Source organism: Corapipo altera, unplaced genomic scaffold (assembly GCF_003945725.1).
Source record: "Corapipo altera isolate COAL_440 unplaced genomic scaffold, ASM394572v1 23b, whole genome shotgun sequence".
NCBI lineage: Eukaryota > Metazoa > Chordata > Aves > Passeriformes > Pipridae > Corapipo > Corapipo altera.
The window spans coordinates 3422474-3448883 of NW_020884885.1; the positions used below are offsets into that span (position 1 = coordinate 3422474).

Sequence of the window (26410 nt, forward strand, 5' to 3'; positions counted from 1 at the left end):
TCACCTTCTGCCCTAGGGAACAGAGCAAGCTCTGCTGCTACTGGGGGGCCTTGGCACCACTCAAGGTTTTAAGCTAACACAGGTTTGTTTCCCCTTGGGCAGGGGAACATTGATTTTAAGAGCAAGGCGCTGGTCTTCTGGCTCATCATTAGCAAGTCTCCCACAGGTCTGAAGTGAATCTGTACCATGTGGAATGGATTACTTCTAGGATGGCAAGGATTTGCTCCATGAAGGGTTTGGCTATTTAGTTCGCTGCTTTGTGAACAAGAGTGAAGTTACAGAAGCAGAGGGTGCCCCCGGTACCTGCTCTGCTTTTGGCCCTGGGCAGCTAGCACAGATGCCAAAGGAAAAAGTGCTGTTTTGATAGAAGTCCTAGGGAGGGGCTGGGGATGCACTGGTTATTTTGTGTCCAAGGGCACCACTTCTTCAAATACACAGTTGTGCTTTCCTACTGAGATCTTCACTACCTGCAGCAACTCAAGTGTTGTCTGCTTGCCCCAAAGTGTATGATTGCTTGAACTTAGTCTGAAGTAGAAGGAATGCTTTAAATCTCTAGTCCTCTTTGTCTTTGGGCACATCCCAACTTACAATTTTGTGGCAAAATACATCATGTAGGGATATGCAAGGTAATGCTCATTAAGCCAGTATAGGTACTAAAAGCCATACAGCGCTGTGCTCCATCCTGCTAAGTTAATCATGCTGAAAAACAGAATACCTTGGTCCTCAGGGTGTGCTGCCATTTGCCTATACCACTTCAGCACCTGAATTAGTACAAACGCCTACTCAGGAATGCATTTTGCCTTACAGAATGTACTCTTAATTCCATGCTTAAGAGGGAGAAAGACTGAGATCCTATATAAGTTTCATCACTGCTTGTGATCTTACTTGTTTAAAGTTTCAGCTACTTAATTGAGACCCTGGAGACCAGCTGTGGAAAGTGAATTGTTAGAGCTCTGGAGCATGTCACTAGCATCACACAGCTGCATTGCACGGGGTGTGCTGTGCAGCTCCAGTGCACAGCCAGGATGGGCTTCCACCATACAAGGACTGTGATGAGTAGAGGGGGTGATAAAAATGCTGCTGATAATGGTGGCAGAGCAAGGACTCGTGGTGATGTCTGCATTCCCAAATCTTCAAGAGCTGGACAGGTTGGAAGAAGCTCTTCCCTATTCTATTTGGCACTTCTCACAGGTCTAAAGCAAACTGGCATGTTTTTTATTTTAAGAGATGCAGACTATTTCCTTGTCTCCTTAGTCTGGAATCTGGGTGGCTCACTCCTCCTTTTGTAGCCACTGGATTTTCTGATATGAATGTCCTTCATTAGTGTCTCAGAAAATACCAATTTTTAAATGGTAATCCCAAATGCTTGACGTCAGTTTGTATTTATTCTTTAGTCAATTCAGGAGCTAAAGACCCTTAAATATCTGGTGATGCTGTTTGTTTATAATGTTGTGTGGCATGCTGTCCTGCTTTAATGCTATAGTGCAGAAGAAAGAGGAGGAAATACAAGCAATTTGCTCTTTAATAAAAATACGTAAACATGCAGTTGAGACAATATTTATTAAATATCTGAGCTGAGATATGCATATGCTTGTAATCTCTGGCCTTTCAAATATGGGACACTTTTCAGTGCAGAATTTCACTTTCCATTGTGGTTAATCCCCTTTGCAACATCTATATTGCTGTTTCAGTGTGGTTCTGTATCTAGTATTTTGGGAATGAGAATAACAGTATTTGCCTCTTTTTTCACTTTTCACTGAAGGATCTTTTAAGTGCTTTTCACAAACTAGTGAAATAATTCTTACTTCTGAAGAATTAGTGAAGTAGGTCAGAATTAACCCCAAACAGCACTGACCAGGAGCTGATGAAAATATTCTGACACAGATCTGATGGAGCTGATGAAAATGTCCTGACAGTTCCCAGATGGTCATTTCAGTCCTGGGACAGGGAGTTTAACACTTTACCTGTTAACCAAGTTTCCAGATTTGAGGAGTGAGTTAATAAAGTTCCAAGAAAGTTGGGAAATTGGGAAAGTGCTACCTGGTTTCCACCATCTAAAGCAGTCCCAGAAATGATCACACTGTTCTTTCTGCCCAAGTTAAAGCCAGTACATGAAGGGACTGTCAGAGCCGATAGGCAGCCTTGTATAAAATAGGACTGATTTCCCTCTGTCTGTTACATAATCCCATCTCCATCAGTAGAGTACTTTTGGGTAAATATTGCTAGGGACAACAAGCTATGTTAAAGGCTAAACTGAGGTGACCATCTGCTCAACCAGCTTGTTGTTGCAGTTACTGCAGAGCTTACCTATTATGCTGTTTCTGTTGTCAGACCTCTCATCTGATACTGCAGCCCTTCCTATTGCTCCTCTTTCTCTATCATCTCCCTTGGGGTATTCTGTCCTTCTCCATGCTTTACCTCCACTAGAAACTCATGCTGCAATGACAGGTATCCTAAGCCTCCTATCTGAACCCCACCTTGGGCAATTCTAACACAAATGCTGTGTTAAATGATTGCTGATGAGCTGTATCTTCCATTGAAGCCCACAACAGCTGCAGTTGTCGGTGCTTTGGCAGAAAACATTTTACACACTTGCCTCCAGGCACAAGTATAGCAGCAAGTTTGCCATTACTGTTCAGTGCATTTGCTGTACCTTCCAGACCATGTCTAACGCAAACGTGTCATACTATCCTGCTTCATCTTTAAAAGAAAGGGAGTTACCACCTGGGGACCTTCTGGTGTCTTTGCTAGTGTTTGGCTTCCACTCTGTATGCACTCCATTATTGCTAATGAGAGCAGCCTGTCAAAGCCACCCCATCAACTCCTCTACCTCAGCTAAAGTACCGACTGAAAGTACTCCCTCCCACGCAGGCTACAATGCTGATCCTAGACGTCCTGTTCTTCTGCTGCTCCACCTGTTGGCCACTGATACCTATCTGCTGTCTCTAATCTTAGCCATGTTGCAAATTCTCCAGGCCAGGCCTTGCTTTTTGGTTGTCCCATTGATGTGAGCATGTCCCCAACAGGATCTGTAATTGCTATGATATCATAGTAAGCATTAAAAAAAGTTTCTTGAAATTTTCAAGGATAAGAGTAAACATCCCAGCTCTGTTCCACTAATAAAACAGCTTGGCCAAAATGTCCGAGAGGCACCTCTGTTGTCCATTTCTATCCAGCCTTGTCTGCCAGCATCATGCAGAAAGGCAAATTGCTGCCAATGCCTTGAGCATGCCAGGAACGGCAGTGGAGTAGAGCGTAGCGGCACACTAGGAGTCTCCTCCCTGAGACTCCTCTTCAGATGACACATAGGTGTCCACACTAGCCAGATACTGGCATGCTCTAGCAAAAAAGATTTTTAATGTTATTGGATGATCAGCTGGCTCTTCAGCAGAGGCTGATTGGAGTTAGCCTGGTAATGATAATGATATTTTGGTTGACAAGTGTGATGACAAAGCACAGCCGCCCTTCGATCTCGCAGTAAATGTAGCACGGTGCTCTGCAGTGTGCTTATCGTGGGGCTTTGTGCATCATGACTGCTGAAAGTAGCACAAACACCTCCAAACGCCAGCATAGGCTGCAGTTGTCCTGGCCACTGATCTCTGGGCAAGAGTGAGGCATGCACTCAGCATGAAACTTGTGGTGAAAGTGGTGTTGCCACTACACTGTCCCAGCAAGGCTGCCTGTGACCTTACAGCTGCTGGCAAAGCCAGCAGTAAGCCTGGCCTTGGCTGCTGTCATGTATGGTTTATTAAACCCTATTTCTCTGCTTTAACTTCCATTGCCCTTCCTGTCCTTCCTCTCTGCCTCAGCAGCTGCCTTCTGGCAAGGCCTTATTGCCTGTTAGGGCCTTGGTGTTCATCTCAATTTCCTGGTTTAGATCTGCTGACTTAATCTTTGCCACTTGATACTTTTTTCTTGACTGGGGCTTCACAGCACAGTTATCTCCAGCTCTTTATTGTCACTTTCTCACAGCCACTCTGTTGTCTCTCCTCCTCCTTGGGAATCCCTGTTCAGTTTAGCTGTGTCCCCCATCTGGGCACACACATCGAGTTACACAGCTTTTACTGCCATCTCCTCTCCATGTCTCAGACCTCTGCCTCCCTCCTAGCTTGCCACTATCTCTCTAGACCAGCATTTTTCTCAGTTCCTCTGGCATCTCTTCCTGAATGAGTTACCAACAACTCAAACTGCCCATAGCCACGGTGAATTTCTGGTCCTATATGGCTTCTCATGTTTCCTGCTTTTGTCTTTTCTCCCTGGCAGACATGTAACAAGTGGGAGAGGCAGAGACATCTTTGACCTTGTCTTCTGCTCTTCCATATTTGCCTGGCCTTTATGTCTTACCACCTTGTCCCTGTCCCTGTCCCCTTGAGGTCTCCCTGCTGGACTGGTGCTGGTGTTCCGTATACCTGTTTCACCTTACTCCTCCTGTACACAAGATGTTTTCTTCACCTGACCTGCTAGAATGTGCCCTTTTCCCATGCTAGTCTGTCTTGCCAGCCCTACAAAATCCAGCAAATTAAATCATCTGCGTATCTATTTCATATATTTATGAGCAAGATACTAATCCCTGCATAGTGAAAGGGTCATATGTACAAAAGGGGAAATGAGGACACCAGCAGTAAAGGGAGAAGTGGGGGAAGGGAAGACCAAGACTGAGAGCAAGGTCAGGACAGATTTCAAGGAGATGAGTTTACAGTGTTGAAAAAAATACAGAAAACTGAAACAAGAGCAGATCAGAATATCATTGGCAAGCCACACTGATGTTATTTCCTTGCTAGTTCTGTATTTAAGCACTCACTTTTTCCTGCTCCCTGCACCTGTGTCTTCAGAGCAGAGACCAAGTCCTCCAACTGGCTCAGAAAAAATGTATAAAGAAAAAACAGGAGACACCCTTTTCTCTGCGTCTTCTGTGAAAAGAGACGCCTCCCCTTTCACTCCCAGTGGGAAAGCTGATCTGTCAGACCTATCCATTTGCCAAGGCAGCCCTCCCAGGCCTCCTCGCCGAATGCCACCGTGTGAGCAGGAAAGCTCTTTCTGGCTTCCCCAGCACAGCTCATGTGCCATACGGGTCCCAGTGGGCAAAGGATTCGCACGTGATGCCATTACAGTGACCTCCTGAAATGGCTCCATTTCCCATCTGTTGTGTGCTATTACCTTCCCATGACACAAAAGCATTTGAAATGTCTGTCAGATACCAAAGAAACCTCTCAGGCTGCAGCTGTGATAAAATATCCCTCCTTAAAGCAATAGAGAGAGATCCTTTTGTTCGCAAGAGCTTCTTTCAGATTAGGCTGGGGTATTTTATTGTCCTGTAAAGGATTCTGCAATGAGTGAGCTGGAGATTTGGCAGTTGCATCCCTGTTGTATTTTAACACAACACAGACAGCAGATGCTCCAAGAAGATTATATTTCTTCATGTGCATTGGGTCTCCAGGGAGATTACACATTCAGGGTCAAGGGCTCTAGGGGGCTGACTCTACAGCCCTGCAGGAGGATTTTTCTGTTACCAGCAAAAACTATCTGTAAAGCACAGGGCATTCTGCCAAGCCTTCTATATGGAGTCAGCAGGAAATGCTGCTCCCAAGAGAGACTTTACCTACAGCTATGTCAGGGATAGCTTTTATTATAATAATAGCAGTTGATCAAATATCCCCATTGCCACAACACCTTGCAGGCCGAGTATTGGGGCTAAGCCTAAACAGAGGAGCAGCAGTCACTCATTAAACTGTTAAAAGGTTTCCTGTGTGTGGAAAAACTGTCTGCCTCTGTAAAGACAGGCAGAAATGGACCCTTCGTCACAGTATGGTGTTTTTGAAATGCAGATATCTTGGCCAAGGAAATCATGAGCTGGCCAGCTCAGAAGACCATGCAAAGGAGACAATTATGTCCAAAGATGCAACAAAAGCCTCCACGGGGTTCTCACTGTACACACTGACAAGACAGAGATATTTTAACGAGGCTTTACAAAGAACCTGCCTCTTCCTACTCCCAATCTCATGTGACCATTAATTTATCTGCTTTGTATATTGAAGGATTAAGTCTGAGCAAGCCCTGCTAAAATAGGAATTTCCACAGGATTTAGCAATCCAAACCTTGACACCAACCCCTCTGAAATCCAGTCCTGAGAATATCTGTAACTATCAGTACAACTCAAGTGCAGATACAGGCACTCCAGGGTGCCAGCTCACAGCCAAAGTGCTCAGGAGCCTCTGGCACCAGCCTGGCCCTGCACATGCAGGGGTACTCATCCAGGTTCCAGCAAATGCTGAAGGTGGACTATCCCAACAGGGAGTGCTTGTGCAGCCCAGCTGTCTGCAAGACAAAAGCATACACCAGCACAGACATGGGCCTTCCCACAACTGGTTTCTGAAAAAAAGGAAAAGATAGTGTCCTCAGTCCGGACTGATTTCTCCATTGTTCTGTGTCTCATGCAGTCACTCATAGCTTGCAGGCTCAGTGTAAAATGCTACTAAATCACAAATGGAATGTTTTGTGCTCACTGGATGGTGAAATCAGTAACAGCACTGGATGAAAACCAAAGGGAACATAGACTTCATTACTAAATCCTGCCTCAGACAAAGCCACTTCAAATTTCCATGAGTGTTTTCCTAAGGAAAAAATGTTAACCAAGGACGCCAGGATTTACCTCAAGTGCTGAAACCTGCACAAGGAACTGGTTTTAACAGGTGCCCTCTAGAGCCCACAGAGCCATATGGGGCATCGGTATGACTTTGTAGTGCTGCTGGCCTACAAACGTGAATTGCCCCACTATGTTCCCCCAACCCTCATGCACAGAGTTTAATGGTGCCAGAAATGGTAAATGTCAGGAGGTGTTTCTGCTGTGGAATGTAGAAACTATGGTTAGATAAAGAAGTGATCACAAGAGAGGCTGCATATATATAAAAGAGCCCTTAAATAAATGTCACAACTATCCCTGATTTTTCTCTTTACCCTGCATACAGCTGCCATGTGCTATAGTCCCCTTGCAGGGGAATAAATCTAGAAATGAAAAAGGATGGTTCAGGATGCCTGTCAGAATGTGTTTTCCTGGCACCTAGCCCACCCCTTTGCTAGGGATCAGCAGCAGTGCAGTAGTCAGCCTCAGCAGACAGAGGGGTCAGGACATCCCTGTGACATCTAGAGGAACAGGAGGTCTGTGCTAATTCTCTGAGCTCCCTCTGTCAGCAAACCAGATAGAAAAGCCACATTTGGCCATGACATCTGATCTAGACTTAATCTTTTTCAGGCTCAGGAGTAAATGAGCTTCTGAGGGGTATGCCTGGAGCACTGTTATTGACAAGTAATGTAATAATAAATTTCATTTTACCAAGTCATCAGTGTCTTGGTGTACATGAACAAAGTCTTGCTCCTCTTGGATTTCCTCCACACTTTTGTGGCTGAAGTGGTGGCAGCAATTTCCTTTTTGCTCCATGTTTTAAATAGGCAGAAGGAAGAAGGGGCACTTGTAAGCAGGGGACATTAGCAGTGAGGAGGAGAGACTGAGAGAATTCATGCCCATCCCAAATTACTTTTTTCCGTTTCTTTTAAAATATGTAGTTTTGAAGTTATATGTTGACTTCAATTGTTGACAGTCTGCATGAAAAGAGCTGATGTGTTCCTCTAGGCATGTTTGGCAGATAGGAAGACAAGCTATCCAGTTAAGATGAGCAGCTAACCCACAACAAAGCTTAATCTCCAGCCAAAAGCTTAATCCAACAGAAATGAAACATCTGCCCATCTTGGGTACTCTGGGATGGAGACAGAAGTCTTGGCTTATGGGTGGCTCCAGAACTGTTCTTCATCTTCTAACTTTTCCCAGAAGACAAAGCAGAGCATGTGCACTTGCTCTGTGGTTTAGGTAAGAGACTGTGGGGTGGGGTGGCAGATGCCAGGCTCTCAGAATTGGAGCTACAAAACCTCAGAGTGAACCATACGTAGATCTAGTACAAATCTTGACCTTCTGCTATTTCTGGCTTTTCTCTCCCAGAGTCTTTTTTCATATACAGCAGATTGAAACCATTATCCCAGGAATAAGAGTGTGTATACTGCTTTTTTGACTCATTTCTGACCTCTCCTGCTTTTTACTATTCCAATCCTGGTTTATAATAGAAAATTGAAAGCCTAAAGATTTTCTTCACAACCGTGTCCTGGGGGGCATCAGGCAAAGTATCACCAGCTGGTCGATGGAGGGGATTGCCCTGCTCTGCACTGGGGTGGCCTCACCTTGAATATTGTGTGCAGGTTTGGGCACCACAATGTAAGAAAGATATTAAGCTCTTAGAGAGCCCTCCAAAGGAGGGCAACGAAGATGCTGAAGGGCCTTGAGGGGAAGCCATGTGAGGAGTGGCTGAGGTCACTTGGTCTGTTCAGCGTGGAGGAGACTGAGGGGAGACCTCATTGCAGTCTACAACTTCCTCGTGAAGGGAAGAGGAGGGGCAGACACTGATCTCTGTGGTGACCAGTGACAGGACCTGAGGGAATGGCCCAAAGTTGTGTCAGGGGAGGTTTAGGCTGGATATTAGAAAGAGGTTCTTCATGCAGAGGGTGGTTGGGCACTGAAACAGGCTCCTCAGGGAAGTGGTCTCAGCACCAAGCCTGACAGAGTTCAGGAAGTGTTTGGACAACACTCTTGGGCATGTGGTGTGACTCTTGGGGATGGTCCTGTGCAGGGCTAAGGGTTAGACTCAATGATCCTTGTGGGTCCCTTCCAACTTGTCATATTCTGTGATTCTGTGAAAGTCCACTGGCTTGCATTGTCTCTTTTCTCCACTGAAGAATTCTGCATATGGAGCGAGGGCTGTACCTGAAAGCAGCAGATGTCCTACCCTAACTGCTAAAACCAGCCACTGTCAGTGCTAGTTTCATGGTGTTTGACTCAGAGTGTAATGACAAGGGGTACACAGTGGACTTTCACTACTGGTCACTGGATTTTTCTAGTCTAGTTGCAGCTTCTCAGTAGAGGCTGGCTGCTGTAAAGGATCACAGGGTGACATGCTGGATGTGCATGTCCCCACAGAACTGGTCTGATCAAAGGGGAATCACTAAGCTACTGTTTGCTTCCATAGCTGGTCACAGTGAAACAGATCTGCTTCACAGGACAAAAGTCTAAACATAGCTCCAGTTTCTGAGTAATAGGGTGTGTTGCAGTTTTTCCATGCTTCAGAAACAAAAAGCTGCAGTGGGGAACCTAAGGATTACCTCAGTCAGATATTACCTGCTTTGTGCAATCCTCCTAAAGGCCTGCTGCTGTGATATTTGTCACTTTTTGGTCTATCTTAGCATCACAGGGAAAGCTGCAGGAAATTCTGTGCCAAGAGTGGCAGGGCCTGGTGATTGCAGAGAGCACTACTGGGACAACTGCAGAAACCTCAGTAAATGGAAACTCAAGACAAGGCAGCAAAAAAGGGTAAGGCACCGTAGAAACAGTGGTAAAAACAACTCCACATAGATTATTAGGTTGCTGCTGTACCAGTTCATGGGCTTCTCATCTAACAGAAACTTAATGAGAAATATAAAAAGCCCAAAGACTTGAATGACTCCTGCTGTTGCTCTAACAAGAAAAAGCTAAATGAAGTAGGAAGCTGATCTTGGAAGGTAATCTTCTTAGATGAGTACAGGCTAAAAGTGGAATAATCCCTGAAGTCTCTCATTTCATTTGTAGTAGTTTGGGCTGAAAGCAAATGCAGCTGAATTTTTCAAAGCGATAGTGCGCAGGTGGGTCTGCCCTTCTGCCTGCAATAGCAGTGAATGTGGCTAGTATGCTTTTCTGTAAAAAGGGTAGGAGGTACAGATGCTCCCTTTCAAAAAAAAAACTACATTGCTGCTGAATATTTCTGAAATAGTTTTGGGGCTGATGAATAATTCTGGATTCAGAGGAGGATGCGTGAAGAGGCAGAAAACAGAGAAATGTCTTCTGCCTGTCCTGAGAAAAAAATATTCTTTTTTCTGGGTGTAAAGGTGTATGGTGAGACAGGTCTTCACTAATACCTGAGTGGATTCATTATAATTGGGTTTTCCTCCTGAGCAGGAGGAAAAAGGTTAATTTTCTGAGGAGAAACATTTATCTGGTCCATCAACTGTTCAGAGGACTGGGGGAGGGGGAGAATAAGACAGAATAAAAAGATGGTCTACTTTTTCACAGGTCTGTTGTTCTTGATTTGTTTATTATAGCTGATGATGACAGCAAGATTCTGCTGAACAGCTTGTAGAAACAACAGAAAGATGCTTTCCTTTCCCTCCATCCCACCCCTGGAACAGATGTGGCTGGCAAAATCGCAAGTTGAAGGAGCTTTGTTAAAGCTGTGCTCGTATGGATGGCATGGAATATAAACTATTTTTAACCAGGGTGCAGGCCTCCTTATGAGATCCTTTGAATTTCTTTTTTTGAGATGGGGGAACCTCAAAGGACTGGAAGCAAATCTCCAACTCCTTTGGGGAGACAGCAATGGAGAGTATACGTCATTGGAGGTTCCTTTGTGTATTGTTATTGAGCAACATCTTGGGACCTTAATCCCAGGAAAGCAGGGACTGATCTATAACTGTTTTCCAATCTCAGGAGCTCATGAGTAATTTTTTTTCTATTAAAGAATGTAGCAGGCATCAAGTAGATAACCCCAAGGAAAAAGAATATATTAGACTAATTAGACACTAGTCAGCAAGCATAAGGTGGGGAATTGCTCTGAATATCTGGATTACCCTTGTGAGTCAGAATTGTTATATTCTCAGCTATATTCTCTTAAAGTAAACTCTTTTGGGGCGACACTTTCACAGGGGTAGGGGAACATTGCTAATTTTAAGGCAAGAATTGACAGCTGGAAAATAGTAATAAACCTGAGGATTGTAATCAGTATCAGTGAGCTGATACTGTGTTAGTAATTATATGAATCACCTGAAATGTTCCAGAATGCAAACTATTATCTGAAAATGCCCACAAAAGGCTCTCTTGGCTTTGAGGAAGAAACTTTTCCGTGGATTCTGTTCCAGAAAGCAAAAATCTTGCCATTATCTTTTCAATTCCAGACTTGCAGAATTCCTAACTGCTGAGTATTTATTTGGGTAAGAACTGATAAATATTTCATCATGAGCCCTTCAAATCAGACTCTGTCCCTTTTTGCTTGCCCCTTAGAAAGCTAATCACCATTCCCTTTTTTATTTTAATTGGTGTGCTTGATATTAGATCACTGTTTCTATGAGACTTAGCTTGCTGATGCTGTTATGCTTCGCCTTTCTGTGTGTCTTTCTCCAGTGTTGCCAGTTTAAATGACCTTCTTAAATTAATGTGGTGAAGCTCAGTTCTTATAAAGTAATTATATCTTAGCTTTTTAATCCCTTCTTATTATAAGTTCCAGAAGCAGCAAAAGGCTTAGACTAGAGCAGTTCTCTGCTGTATCATGCCTGACACTTAAGTCTATTGGGTTGGCATTACTTACTCTGTTTGCAGACTAAATAGGTAAAAGCAAAACTGAGAAGGAAAACAGATACCCTATCGTGAAGGGGCTTGACCAAGGTCACACAGCAGAGCTGTTTGCAGAGGGCCCTGATTCCCTAGCAACTACTATCCTAGTCAAATATATGGAAGCTGTGGAGCTGCCTGCTGTGTTCCTGTGTATGTGAACACGTCTCTGATTATCCTCTGAATATTATTTCTCTCAATTTACACAGAGAAGACGGTGCACAATTATTTGCCAGTAGGTTTAAAAGTGTATCTGCAGATCTGAGAAGCAGAGAGTTGAACAGTCATGACACCAGCAAGAAATGAGATTCAAAGCACTTGCAGGAGAGCTACCAGGGTATATTGATTTTGCTTATGAATTTTTTTAACTACTAGGCTGCTAAGATTTGCTTCCCTTGCTCAACATCCCAGAACAGTTCTCTGGTTTAATACAGGTATTCTGTTTTTGTAGAAAGTGGAAAGGAAGCCTGTTGACCTGGAGCTGAATGGCAAGCCCCAATGCATTTGTGGGAGGAAAAAAAGTCATCAAGGCAATCCTCCTTTTTCTTGCACCTCAGGTGAGAAGGTCAGGCTCCTGCTACTCCTGTATTGAGGAGGAAATAGTCCATGAGTAGTCCATGACGAGTTATACCATGGTCATGTCCTCCTGTTTACATGGAAACTAAACTGCAGCAACAGACATCCTTTCTCTTTCCTTAGACAGCTTTTCTCAGTTGTGACTTATATTTTTCAAGTCAACTTTTAAAGGTCAACTACACTAGGAGGAGCTCTTCCTCTATGCCATCTCTCCCTGTTCAGCTACCTATTCACTAAAGCTCTGAGTTGCTTTTGTATGGGCTGCTTCTTATATCTGTCTAGCTTCTTATATCCTCTGGAATTCTTTTGGATATGTAAGCCCCCTTCAGGGTATGAAAGAAACACTGATTCTGCTGACCATTTTGACACTACAGTTTTTGGGCATTTCATGATAGCTTCTTCCTGTTTCTCCTTATCACTTGTTTAGAAAAGTGGCTGAAATGTTCTGTATTTTGCAGCTTTGCTGTGGCATTTCTTTTTCAGAATAGACAAAACCTGGGCCATGCAGTTCCCAAGGTCCAGTTTCTCAGTAGATGTCCAAGATAACATTGGTCCATTTTTTTTCTTCAGTAAGTTTAATTTGTAGAACTGTAAAGATTATGCAGATAACATATGCACACAGTACTAACTTCAGTACTTTCTAGTATTGAATTGGACTCACCCCATAGCTGTTCATGTCAGTCATGTTTTATGACTGCTTCTACCTGTTACACTCAGACATTCCCTGTATCAGAAATAGTGGGGCCAGCAGGACTAGGGAAATGATTCTTTCCTTCTACTTGGCACTGGCGATGCCACACCTTGAGTACTGTGTCCAGTTCTGGGCCCCTCAATTCAGGAAGGACATTGAGGTGCTGGAGCAAGTCCAGAAAAGGGTAACAAAGCTGGTAAAGGGTCTAGAGAGTCAATTATATGAGGAGCGGTTGCGGGACCTGGGGTTGTTCAGCCTGGAAAAAAGGAGAGTCAGGGGAGACCTTATTGATCTCTACAAATATCTGAAAGCAGGTTGTAGCTAGATGGGGGCTGGTCTCTTCTCCCAGGCAACTAGTGACAGGGGAGGACAGCCTCAAGCTGTGCCAGTGGAGGTTTAGGCTGGACATCAGGAAGAATTTCTTCACTGAAAGGGTGATTAGATATTGGAATGGGCTGTCCAGGGAGGTGGTGGACTCACCATCCCTGGAGGTGTTTAAGGAAAGACTTGATGTGGCACTTAGTGCCATGGTCTAGTTGACATGGTGGTGTTCAGTCACAGGTTGCACTCGATGATCTCAAGAGGTCTTTTCCTACCTAATCGATTCCGATTCACACTACAGGGCAATAGTTTCCTCAGTGCCAAAGGCATTCCTCCCACAGCGGGTAGCTCACCAGGTGTCTGTAAGCCCTCAGTTTGAAGACGAGAACCACCAATCCAATATTCTTTACTAGCAACTGAACGCACGGATGGCATGCTCCGTGCTGGAGACTTTTGGGGTTTATTGACGTTTTCTGTGTGGAGGACGGCAGGAATATCTAGGGTACAGCACGGAAGCGCCGTGCAAGGCTCCTGCCTCGGGGGAGGCGCTCAGTTTCACGAGCGGAATGAACAGTGAACACCCCTTGCGCCTCTCCTTTTCCCCAGAGGAGCGGGTGCAGTAGGGCGCTGCCCGGCCAGAGCCGCCGCCATCACGGGGCCAGACTCCCGCGTTCGCTCCCTCCCCCGAAACTACCGCTTCCGGCATGCCCCGCGTGCCGCCTGCCGCCAGCGCTGCGCGGGGATTGGCGGGAGCTCAGCCAATTGAGAGCATGGGTCTGGCCCGACGGTCCCGCCTCCTCGCGCCCGCCGCGGGGAAGCTTTGAAAAAGTTCTCAGGTGCGCGAGGCCCGCGCTGCGCCCCAGGAGGGCGGGCGGGTGGGTTTGTTACGGCTTGGCGGGGCCCGGCGGGACGCCCCCGAGTCGCGGGGGTGAGGCTGGTTTGCGGTGGGAGCGGGTTTTCTGGTGCTCGCGGTGCTGCCCGGGGCGAGAGAGGGTTGGGCTGGGTCTCCGGCTGCAGGCGCATCCCGGGATCCCGGCCGATGGGGTGGGAGGGCGCCGTAGCCCGCTGGGCTGGGCGGCCGGGGTGCGTCAGACGGTTGGGTTTCGTCCTGTGTAAGGAGCGTTTTCTGTAGACGGGGCAATGAAATTTCCTTCTTCTGAAGATGTGGAGGCCTGTGCGTCTGCGAAGCTGTAATAGTTTTGCATCATGGCAAATATTTACAATTTTTGCACTTACTGCATTATGAAACCTTTCGTCTTGCCTGTGTGTATTAATTGTATTAGTACTACGAATGTTGCCTAAAGAGTATGTGTGAAACAGCGATGTGCTCAAAAACACGTATATGTGTGTTTTGGGTTGTACTGAGCCAAACACCATCCCATGGGGTTTTGTTCAGTAGAGTGGAATGACAAAAAAAAAAAGAGGACAAATGTACATAACTGAGGGGGAAAAGGATCCATAGCTGCAGAATAGTCTTACCTGCTACATAAAATGGTCTTAAAGTTTATCTGAGATAATCAGATACTCTTTAAGCAGGAATCTCAAAACTGCAATTTGCTTAGGTCTCAATCACAGTATACCACAATTGTTGCTGTCTTGGTGCAGTGGTATTTTTGTTCATTTTTTGAATAAATAATGTTGTAGTTATCTTCTTCATATGCTCAGCTTCGGTTCTGTTTTCTTTTACATTGTTGGCTAAATTAAAGAATTCTTTATTGAGTGTGTTTGGTTTGTAAACTGTACAGAGAACATTACGAGATGAGTTTGACTGATCATCTTGACTCTTGCATGCTAAAGTATGTTTCCAGCCCTTCAGGCTTTTCGTTCTTCTAACACCTGTCACAAATCCTGGGTCACCAGAACTGAGTGTGTGTTCTAGCAGTATATGTTCTAGGGCTGAATGCTTACTGTGGTTGCTCTACAATTCATGTTCAGGCATCCAAAGATAACTTATTTCTTTCCAGTGCAGCATAGCATGAGGAGTTCTTATTCAGCTCATGACTGAGTAATTTCCAGCTTTCTTACATCCCAGAAACACCTGCCCTATAAACATTGCTGACTCTTCCATTCTGAATGGCATGATCTCATACATGGTCAAATATGAGGAGATGTAATTTAACAAAAATGCTTTCAGAGTGGTAATATAACACCGTGATGCAGACTTAGGGGGGAAATCTGTATCACATTGTATCATTTATATATACATATATATACGCACACGTGTGCACACTTTCCTATTCTTTAGCAAAGAGTGAGTGAAATTGCACAGTCATATTCAAATCGTCTTTCAAAAATTTTTTTTTTTTGTTTGCTATGCAGGTTGAGGAGCATGGCTGCTAAGAAATTAAGAAGAACACAGTTGTCTCAGGAGCTGTGTGAGAGGCTGAGTCGCTGTCAGATCACTACCTGTCAGGTGAAAGCGTTATTTTGTTTACGGGGTATGTTTTTTTTGTGGTTGGTTTTTATTTTAGAGGTGGTTTTTTTGTGTGTGTTTGTGTTGTTTTAATGCACGTGGTGTTCACTTTTTTGTAATTAAACAGGAAGCTTTACTTTCTGTGAAGTAGAGGGCATTTCAGACACCATCTGGCCTGCTGCTTTGTAAAAATAGAGCTTTAAAATGATAGATACCTAACTAAAACATTTAAACTTTTATGGACTTACTACCCCTGTGGAGGTAGGGAAGCTGTGGAAACAGCTCTGCAGAGAAGAACAGCTCTGCCCCTCACCAGGGCAGGGGGGGGGGCGCTGGTGGACAAGAAGCTGTCCGTGAGCCAAGAGGCCCTATGTATTTCAGCAGTATGCATCATATATACAGAATCTCTGCCTAGCACTGCAATTTGGAAGACTTAAATGTGTTTTTAGTGTGTTTCAGGTGGGCAAAAAGGTGTTATCTTGTTGCAGTTCCATCACACAGATCTTAAATGGTTGGTCCTCTTATTCCATGTCTTTTAAAATATGAATACGATTTCTTTTAGTATACTGTATGAGGAAAAGGTAGGAAAGATACAGCATAATATGTATAATGTGGCAGAGTTGGTAAACCTGTGGAATGGGTACCAATTGTATATAGATTGCATCAGTTTAGTCCCCAGCCTGGATTCCTAGGTTGAGCTCTCTGAACTGCTTTATTATCTTTCAGGACTTTTTATGTCTTTCCCTCTTGGAGCTAATGAAAGTGACGGGCCAGAGCTACTATGAGGTGCAGAAGCTTCTTTGTAAAGTCAGCCGAGCTTGTGCTCCCAAAATGCAGACAGTAAGTGTACTTGTGTTGATGCTGTTTTTGATAAAATATCAGGGAAAAACCTGAACATTGTCACTCATCTTTTTTAGCCAGGAGGCATGGAGCGTCTTGGTTTTATTGCACAATGAAGTAATATTTTTGGTTTTAAATTTAGATCTCTGACACACTTTAGTTTGATGCAGTTACATTTATTAGGTGCTATAGCCTCAAGAGGTTGTTCAGGGTTGCAGCATCTGTTCTGAGTGCAGTAGGGAAATAGGTTATCCTCTCTTGCAATCCAGCATGTAAAAATTGCTTCTAGTTTGGATCCTGCAACTAAAAAAACCAACAAGTTGTTTAATACAGAAAAAGACTAAGAATTTCAGTATGAACTGATTTTAGATATAAAAGTGGTGCCGAGAAATGAAATGATCCTGAAAATAATTTCTTGAGGATTTTTTCTAATGAGCTGTAGTGTGCCTTACTCTATAGGTAAGAAACTCTACTGAGGGGAGTGCAAGAAGGAAACACATTAGCTGCAAGGCAGTGGCTGGATTTTCTTTTGGCAAAGTGGAAAATGATGAATGGTTAGAGTACCTACACAGGCTTATTCAAAGACTTGGGACTCTTTAGCAAAACTTTCCTTCAACCCACATAGTTTCAAATTGATAATGAACGTCGATGAGGGAGTTTTTGTTTTTAGATTTCATGTGAGGGTTTTGTAATGGTCACTAACCATACATATACTGTTTACTTATTTAGAATTTGGATTTTATGGGTTAAAAGCAAACCTTTTTGAATAGGAACGGAGAAAACTGTCATTTCTTTATTAAAGGCTTATTATTTAATATTGTGGTGAGGGAAATAAAAATGTGTGATGAACTAAGCAGACTATAGTTGAAGATAGGAGTACTTTGCTCATTGGCAACTGTTGTCATACCAGGTTGATGAAAGCAAGTACAAGTCTCCTATTTCCATTAAAAAAAGGCATTTTCTGATTTGTTTGTTCTCTTTTGTTTTTTTCCTCCCTCCTTCCATAGGCTTATGAAATGAAACTAAGGAAGTCTGTCAGTCCTTCTTCAGCCTTTTTATCCACCACGCTGTGTAGTTTGGATAGAGTCTTGCATGGTGGAGTACCCTGTGGGTCCCTCACAGAGGTAACCTGTTTAATATATGTTAATTCAGTTGAACATTCTACCTAGAAGTCAAAAATCACTCCTTTGCTTTCCTTTAAAAAAAGTGAAAATTTTCACAGGAAATTCGGGAGAATTGTTGGCTGGATTTTGCAGTGGGAAAGTTGCAGAACTACAGATTACATATCTCTCTATCTATTTAACTGTCACTCTCTAGACTTTGGATAATGCTACTTTTTTTTCTTTAAATTTTATTTACAGTTAAATTGTTCTAGTATCTGGATTTCTCTATGGCCTCATGGAAAGTGATAACATGCATAGTTTCTATAATCCAGAAAGGTGGGATTTGTGTAGATGCTCATAGGAGTCACAGAGTATTATAAAAATACAAAGATGCAATCTCTGGTTGCACTAGGAATTTGCTGACCTGCAAATGGAGTTGGAGAAACTTATATATTGGAGAGAATATCATTATATGTGTGCCCTGCTCCTGGGTTATTCCCCACGCTATCTGTTGTAGGTTCTTGTTAGCGACAAATCCAGAGCTAGATGGACACTTTTATGCAGTGTGACCGTACTTGCTCTCTTAAATTTCTGAGGTCAGCTGTGCCCTGTAGAAGACCTATATATTGTGTGAGTCATGCTCTGAATATAGACAGGTTGAAACAATTTTTTCCCTTGAACACTTTGACAGTCCTTAACAAGTGCTTTTCTTTGTAGAGGACTAAAAGTGAGAAGTTATGAAAATCATACTGTGAAGAAAATAAATTTTTTCCACACCTTATAATCAAACTAGATTGATTTTGATCTCAGATAGAAATGACTTATGAAAACAGATAGTGACTTAAAACATACTAGTGTTTAAGCAACACTGAGTTTAGACTAAACAGTTTCTGCTCTAGTAAACTCTTATGTAATGAGGGGATATTAGTTTTTAAAGATTCTTGAGTCTTTCTTTTTGTTTATGATGTACAGGAATATACACCATTCAGGTCATAAAAATGTTTAAGAACACATACTGATTAAGAACTTATATTGATCTCTCATATCTAGGCCTAACTTTGTTGTCAATCTACTATAAGAAATTTGGATCAGAAGAACTTAAGATCAACACTGGGAGTCTTTAAATTCTGGGAGAAATAGCTTGCTAAATTCGGTTTAATTGAAGAAGAAAGAGCTGTTCCTGTATGCATGGTCCTGACATTGTAACTATACTGCTGTTGAGGATAGTGCCTTCAGCAGGAGATGAGTTTTTAGTTGCTGAAAATATTTTTATCAGCAAAGCAGTGACTACACTAGGTGTACTTTGATGTCTTTTCTTATCTCTTGTTGTTCATCCAGTGAACTGATGAAATAGCATAGTCCATGTCTGAAATGAAATGATGCTCACTTTCAGCTAGGATGTGGATTTCCAGGATTTCCATGAGGTCTACTAACCTTTTTTTTCCTGAAGGCAGAGAATGGCTGTTCCCATGCTTATGTTGCTTAAATGTCTGAATTGTGGTTTAGTTGAAATACAGGGCCACTGCTGTGCAAGTGGGAGAAAAAAGTAGAATAGAGATGTCTTTTCTGTGATAGGACTGACTGGCTCATGAGTGGTGCCCAAATATTTGGAGTACTGAATATGGAATATTTTTTTGTGCTTAAAAACCAAGTTGATGTGATTTTGGGTCCACAGAGCCACACAGTTATTTTACGAGGCTGCTGCGATGAATATTTGTCTTTGTTTTTAATCCTAAATTGGACCTATCATTCAGCAATCAGTGTGGTGTATCTGACATATTCTTGCATGAAGACCAGGTAGAATGGCTCTGGAGCATAATAGAATTCAGGCTTGCTGATTGCCATGTTCTTGGCATTGCTTCAGAGGGAGATCTGGGAAAAGCAGTGGTTGACATGCTGGGAGTTTTAGGGGAGCTTAGCTAACCTTTGACTTCTAGGTTTTGTGTTGGTGTTTTTTTCTTTTTTTTTCCTTTTTGTTAATTTTATTTTGAAGTAAGCTAACCAAGCAGTTGATCTTAAACTGTGGATGTCAAATATAATTTTCCTGAGATGGTATAAAATAATGCTCTACAGGAAGTTAATGCGAATGCTTAATTTTGCTGTGTTGTATATTTCGCACTACTTTGTAGCCTGGTCGATTTTCACAATACCCAATTTTAATATTTTCACCTCAGTGTTTCCTTAAAATACTTATCTCTTTAGATATGAGGAAATCTGGGAAACTTGCTAATCTCTATTTTAACAATGGTCATACCCTCTATGTATCATCGTATTGTTGCCGTGGGATTTAGGTGCTGAAAAAAATCTCCGGAGCAGTTAATTAGGGGTGAGATAAGAAAGGGTTTATTTGCCAAGGCAGAAGATGTTACAAGACGCACGCCCCTGTGCCTGAGAGGTTACATTTTATAATACCATCCATCCAATCCCAGATGTGTCCACCCTGTGGCCTTTGCTCTGGACCGCCCCGGGGTCCACCCCCTGAAAATGGGTCTGGGGTGCATTTTGGGACCACCTACTTCATCACCTTCATCATCATCAGAGCACAAAGGGTACATAGTTACCTAATTCCTGACCTATTCTGTGGTTTAGGCCCAGATATGCTGTTCTGTCAACTGTCTAGGCCTTGCCTTGACAAAAGACTAAACATTTCTATTAGATTTGGGGCTATGAGTGATATAGGGAGGATAGAATGGGGTAAGAGGGTTAAGGAATATGTAAACAAGGGTGCTACAGGGAAAGGGAAAGGGACAAGGGACAAAGAAGGGAAGGGTTTCTGCTTTTAAAACCTACTTATAAAACTTACAAGTCTTACAAATATTAGAAAAATAAAAAACCATTAGGGGCTTAAGGCATCAGTATTTAAAATTAGTTGGGGGGAATTAATATATTCAAAGGTAGGCTGAACTTTTATCTAATTGTAAATGAAAAGCACTGCACCAGGAAAGGTGTTTCACTTTAAGTTTTCTTCTGAAAAAAAGCTTTTGAATGTTTTTTGTATTCTAACATATTTTGGTTAAGAGTGAGAAGACCTGCCTGGTGCAGTTCTCTTCAGTGGGGGATCTCGCTGACGGACAGCGATGTAGATGTCTGTACAAGAACTGCCAGCACTGCGTTCTTTCACCTGTACCTTGGGCTTGGTTGACAATACTGATACATAATAACTATTTAGTCAGAAATATGGTATGGAGAACTAGGTAGACTCCGGGAATTAGATTAATAACTCAAGAGATTAGAGGTCTAAAAAAAAATAAATATGTATTGCTTTTTATTTGCTTTTCAGGTATTAAATGTAGAAAGTTCTGTTCAAAAGTATGCTGGTGCAGCATTTACTTCCTGACTGGTGTGGCTAAATCACTGTCTTCCTGTTGGTTTACCCAGCACTAATGGTGGCTGGAAACTTGGAATTTGAGTGCATGAGCCACAAGATTAAGACTTGTGGTGGTGTCTTCTACAGCCAAAGCCGCTTGCGTTTTGAGTACCAGAGGGATTTGATTTGTGTTACACTGTCTCAGACCATTTTTTTTTTCCAAACCACTGTGAGATTTTAAGTAGGAAATTAAATCATAGCTGAAATTCTGTGGTCAAATGTCAGAGCTTTAGGCCAGCTCGTATGAGGAAAAATTAAATTAATTACTTTGTGAATATTGAAGAATTAATCTCCTGGTAGCTGAAGAAGAATTAGCTCCTTGTGACTTCATCCAAACCCTCCAGGTGTACCAGAGAAAATAATATATAGCTTATTGAAAAATAAAAGTATATTTTATTAGGCAGAGGTAAATTAAAAACTGTTGTAGTCTTCACATTTCTATTTGGGTGATTTTTTTTTTTTCTGAGCAAATTCAGAGTAAAACAAACCAAGCAAACTTTTTGCTGACATTCAATTTAAATTATATTAGAGGAATTTTAACTAGGATGGTAGTGTTCAGAAACACTCGCTGAACCTGTAGTAACTACAATAAAATGTAGTTTAAAACTGTTTACTGTGGATTATTTAAAAGTCTGTTTTAATGCCCTTTAAAGGAATACTGATGAAAGATGAAGTATTGTTTTTGGGAATAGAAATGCTCTCCTGCTCAATTGGCTTGCTTCCTGCAAAGTTCCTTCTCTTTCTCTGATATGATGCTCATATCCTCAGACATTTTTATAGCAACTCTGCTAAATTAGTTCCTGCATCAGCCACTGAAATGTTGATTCCAGTGCACCTCCCAGGCAAGGCTGAAATTACAAGCATTTTTACGGGATGTCATCACAGTTATCTAAACATTTTATTTTAACAATTGGATTGATGCCCTCCCCTTATTCATTTCAAGTCTTCTTTTTAACCAGAAACAGCTGGTGAGGTTCCTTGGCTATCACAGTCTAAGGAATGTGTATTGCCTCTGCATTTTTTATATATGCTTTGGATTTAGATTAAAATGTAGCAGCCATTGTTGATATGATATTCTGTAATTTAAGTGCACTGGCTGAAGGACAGATAATTGCATAAATACGACTGATTCCTGATCTCTAATTCTCTAAATGCAATGTGTGCTTCTAAATAAAAATCATCTAAAGCTTCTGTTGCATCAAAGCTTCAAGTAGATTGATATGGCTTGGCTTTCAGGCCTTGTTTAAAGACAAAGATGATTAAAGGGATTTTAACCAACTGTTAACTGTAGCTAATGTGGTCCTTCCCTGTAAATTTTCTGTGCTTCAACTCATGCTGCTGCTACTTAAAACCATAGCAATATTGTAATACCTAGTGGTTAAAGGGTGTCTGTGCTTAAAACCAAACTCTAGTGTGTGTAGTCTCAAAAATCAGTTTGATTTTGAGTGTCTCTCTGTTTTAAGGTTTCTTTTTGGCAGTATTAGGTGTTTTGAGGAGGTATGCTTCATTTTGGAGTTTAATTTCCCTGGAGAGGCTTGCTTTTACCTACTAGCATCAGAATGAACCCATCGCTCTGTTTTTAGTGCCTAAAGTCACTCAGCTGTTTTTCAGCCCTCTTAAGTATTTAAGATTTCATCATCTCCCTTCCCAGAAGCAGTTACAATGTGGGATTGTATTTAAAGACTCGCCATAGTAGTAATGAACTTACAATTATCTGAACAGAGAGCCCAGCATTCATGTACAATCTCTGCAAAATCTACAGTGGATAAAGAACAGCAGACTGCCATCTCTAGTAGAAAAATATTCTTCTCAGAAACTGGTGATCTCATCAGACAGTGTATTCTTTGGATCCCTGTGGTTTTTCTCTTCAATCAAAATTGTACTGGACCCTTAACCACAGGGGGCTTTCAGTGAGCACAGGTGAAATCTTAGAATTGGCAAGCTGGTCTGGATCACTGAATGGTGTTGGTGTTGAAACATGGTAATAGGGAGTTAACACCAATGAAAGAATACATACTACAGAGCAGAGTGTAGTCTCTGGGGCAGATAAAATCTGTTTTATGTATATATATGGTTCACACTGAACATTCAGTCTTTACAGGATATAAGCAATTATCCTTGTGATTTCCAAGGGAGACCTGGTTTAACCAAAGTAATGATGATTCCTAAGCAGTCATTTACATCTGTGAGCTCATTAGCTCTGGACTTTGTTTTCAGCTCTAAAGGCCATTGGTGACACGTGAATGTCAACTGTGAACGAATGTCAACTGTGAATGAATGTCAACTGTGAATCGTCTAATTCTTCTCTATTTTAGGAGGTAGCACAGGGATGGAAGAGAACTAGGTGTCTCTAGGGGGGATCTTGTGAGTGAGGGAGAGAGTAGAGGACCGCAAATTTGAAAAGTAATGATGATGTCAAAAAAAATAAAGTGCAAGCATAATGCTGGGTCTGTAAAGCTGTTTATTCTGACTGCAAAGTGAGTCTGACTGCAAAGCAGTAACTCAAAGTTACCCTTTGTGGGCTGCATTCTGTCTTTTCATGTCTGTCTCCTCCTGTGGTAGCTGAAGGAGCAAAATTTGAGTATGGTCTGATGGGTTGAAGATAAAAGTACGATTATGTAAAATGAATGTTATGTTACTAATCTTTTTTCTTCCAGATAACTAGCCCACCAGGTTGTGGCAAAACTCAATTTTGTATTATGCTGAGTGTTCTGGCTACACTGCCTCTAAGCATGGGAGGACTAGATGGGGCAGTTATATACATTGACACAGAGTCTACATTCAGTGCTGAAAGGTAAGATGCAAAAATCTAAAGTATACACTTCTTAGGACCTTTTATCTTGGAGCCTTCAATTATTTTCTGAGCAATAATGATGCGTTTTTAGATACCTGTGGTAGTTATTAACCATTCCTCTGGTATATGCAGTTATTCCATAGATGTTGAAATTAATTTAATAGAATGGTTTGCTCACCTTCCTAATTTGAATGATGTTGCAGATTACAGTTTCTGGTATGGCAAGGTGGATGGCATGCTCTTCAATTTATAGATGTTATTAACAGTCTTGTACCTGAAATCTTTCTTTGCAATTTAGTTTGTGGAGTTAAGGGGAAGGTTTTGAGGATGTAAAGGCCCCTCATTTTGACTACAAAGGAAACAGATTTTTTTGGTGAACAGTAGGACTGACATAGCTACTTTTCCTTCAGATTTCTTTCCTACTTCTGAGTGGAACCCTGTGTCCTTCTGCACTTCTGGTTTCCTTCTGAGTGAGCTCGCATTTTTCCTATATCCTTAGCAGCCATACATTACTATACTGCCTTACCTCTATAACATCTCTCATTTTTCTAATGTCTCGTTGGCCCATTGGACCGAAACTGCTCAGCTATGTACTTACAGTGGTCTGAATGTACAGGAGACACTATGTTCTGTATTTGCTTGAGAGAACAGACATATGCATGTATTGGTTGCCGCTCTTCCCCATGTTGACTGAGTGATTAACCGTTGAAATAATCCTGCAGTGTTTCATTAAAGGTAGCTCTGATTTACTTTACTTAACTACCAACTTTTCTAAACAATGAGGATTTAATATTTTTTGAAATTTCTATTCCTTTTCCCCTGTTGTTTGGAATGAGCAAGTTCAAAAGGTCATAAGGGTCTGAGAGAGGACAAGAAGTACAGTAGTCACATGCTTGTTTGTGTAGAAAAATGGGCAGAAAAATATTCTTTGAAAGAATTTAGATATTTCAGGTGATTTTGTAATTATAGCCGTGGCCCGAATCTGGAGTATCAAAGCAAACCTGTTTGCATTGTTTATTCATTTGAAGTTATGGATGAGAAAGTTGGGTTTCTAACCCTGTTTTTTATCAAGTTAATTTCACAAAAGTTTGAAGTGTAATATGTCAAAGAAAAAAAGCTTCAAGCAATGGCTCTGCAAAATATGGTACTTCCCCCCTTACATAGCACTTAGGTTTCATTTCAGATCCCTGAAATGTAAATAGTAAAAAAGAGTAGGAGGACCCAACGAGTGAGTTAAGACTTGTTGTTTAGAAGTGAATGCTAAAGAAAAGGAAATCAGGTGAACATGAAAATGAAACTGCTGAAAATACAATATTACATAGAATGGAAATGTGATGAAAATAACATTATTACTAAGGATGAGTATATTTATGTATTAAATCATATATAGTATTACTCAATTGGAAATGATAAACACAATTTCAGCAGACTGACTATATCTTATAGTTTTTGTGTTGCAATCTCTAAGGAGCTGGACCAACAGAGTGAGGGAGGTACATATCCCCTTTTAGTTTGTATGTGTTAGACTGCACCTAGATTCCGGGTCCAGTTTTGGAGTCTCAGTATAAGGAATACAGGACAAACTGCAGGAAGTTCAGCAAAGGACTACCAAGATGGTTGGGGGCGGGAACACTTGCTGTTTGTGGAGAGACTGAGGACTTGCTCGGTCTAGAGGAGAGAAGGCTTTGGGAAATCTCACAGAAGCCTTCTCTTGCCAGTAAGGAGGCCGTGGAGAAGATGGCACAGTGATGTGTGGCAGGGGGCCAGCAGGCATAGATTGAAATCCATTTCTGTGCTGTTATATGGAGAAGCTTTCTAATTCCTGACTGTCTTTGTGGTAAAATAAAGGTTGTCCAGAGAGGTGGTGCTGCCTCCATCTTCGGAGGCTTCCAAAATAGGTAAAGACTCAAGTAACTTGTTCTAACTTAATAGCTGGCTCTATGTTGAACAATTTTTTGGCCTAGAAGTTTCATGCGTTCTCTTCCTAACTTGAATTTTCTTAAGATTCTATAATCCTGTATTATTAGTAGATGGTAAATAAAAGATATTTTGGTTTTATTGTTGTTCTAAACACCTCAGATAAGAAGGGAAATCACAGAATATTAATTTAATAGCATCTTAATTTAAAGGGCCAGATGGAGACATTTAGCTGGCACTATTTTTATAAGAGACAGCTGTAACAGTGCAGATGGTGTCTGTCATTCCTCTTTGTCAGAACGTGGACAGTAGGACAGGTAGACGAAAGGGCTGTAGTAAGTCTGGAAATCAAAATTGTTGTCATCAGTTTTGTAGTACCCAGCTATTTACTGAAAACATAACAGACGTACTCAGAAAGTCTGAAAAGAATTTGTTAGGTTGGCTTTTTTTGCTAGTCATACTTATTGCTTGTGAAAAACACTAGGTACAAATTTCTGTGAACCAAAGCTGAGAACAGATTATCTGTATACATAATGGATCTGCCCTGATTGCAGAAAACATGTTCTGTGAAGATTTTTGTCTCATCATGACAAACAGGATTTAGATATTAAGGAACTTTGAATCCACGTGGAACTCTTAAGGGTAGTGCTGCAATCTTGGCAAGATTTTCGTGTATCACTTTATGTTGTTCAGTATAACGATGTTCTTTGTGATGTGCATGCTCGTTAGAAAGCACAGTGAAATCTCATTTCCTGCAGACTGTTGAATGGCAGCTCACTGTTGCCCAAATGATCTGCATGATTAATTGTGCAGGTGGGCAGACAAAATTCTGTCTCTGGAAGTTCTGCAGGACAAGTTTATGTGTAATAAGTAATGTATTTATTGAATGAGAATCAAGCTATTAAAATGAAATTGTTTGCTCAGGGTAGGTAT

General features: G+C 41.8%; 1 protein-coding gene across 12 annotated transcripts in view; it reads left to right on the forward strand.

Annotated features, from left to right (window-relative positions):
- Positions 1 to 13823: 13823 nt before the first annotated feature.
- RAD51B (RAD51 paralog B) overlaps positions 13824 to 26410 on the forward strand; it is a 427893-nt gene continuing 415306 nt past the window's right edge. For 9 of the 12 annotated variants that reach the window (XR_003527485.1, XR_003527484.1, XM_027642190.1 and 6 more), the window contains exons 1-5: positions 14121 to 14233; positions 15363 to 15456; positions 16183 to 16296; positions 17304 to 17420; positions 23424 to 23560. Coding sequence is in view for 10 of the 12 variants with exons in the window: in XM_027642190.1 (XP_027497991.1) it covers positions 14184 to 14233; positions 15363 to 15456; positions 16183 to 16296; positions 17304 to 17420; positions 23424 to 23560 (512 nt within the window). In the remaining 2 variants the exon portion in view is untranslated. Of the gene's footprint in view, positions 13880 to 14120; positions 14311 to 15362; positions 15457 to 16182; positions 16297 to 17303; positions 17421 to 23423; positions 23561 to 26410 lie in introns of those variants that run through there. The other 3 variants (XM_027642185.1, XM_027642182.1, XM_027642183.1) reach the window with 3 other exon arrangements.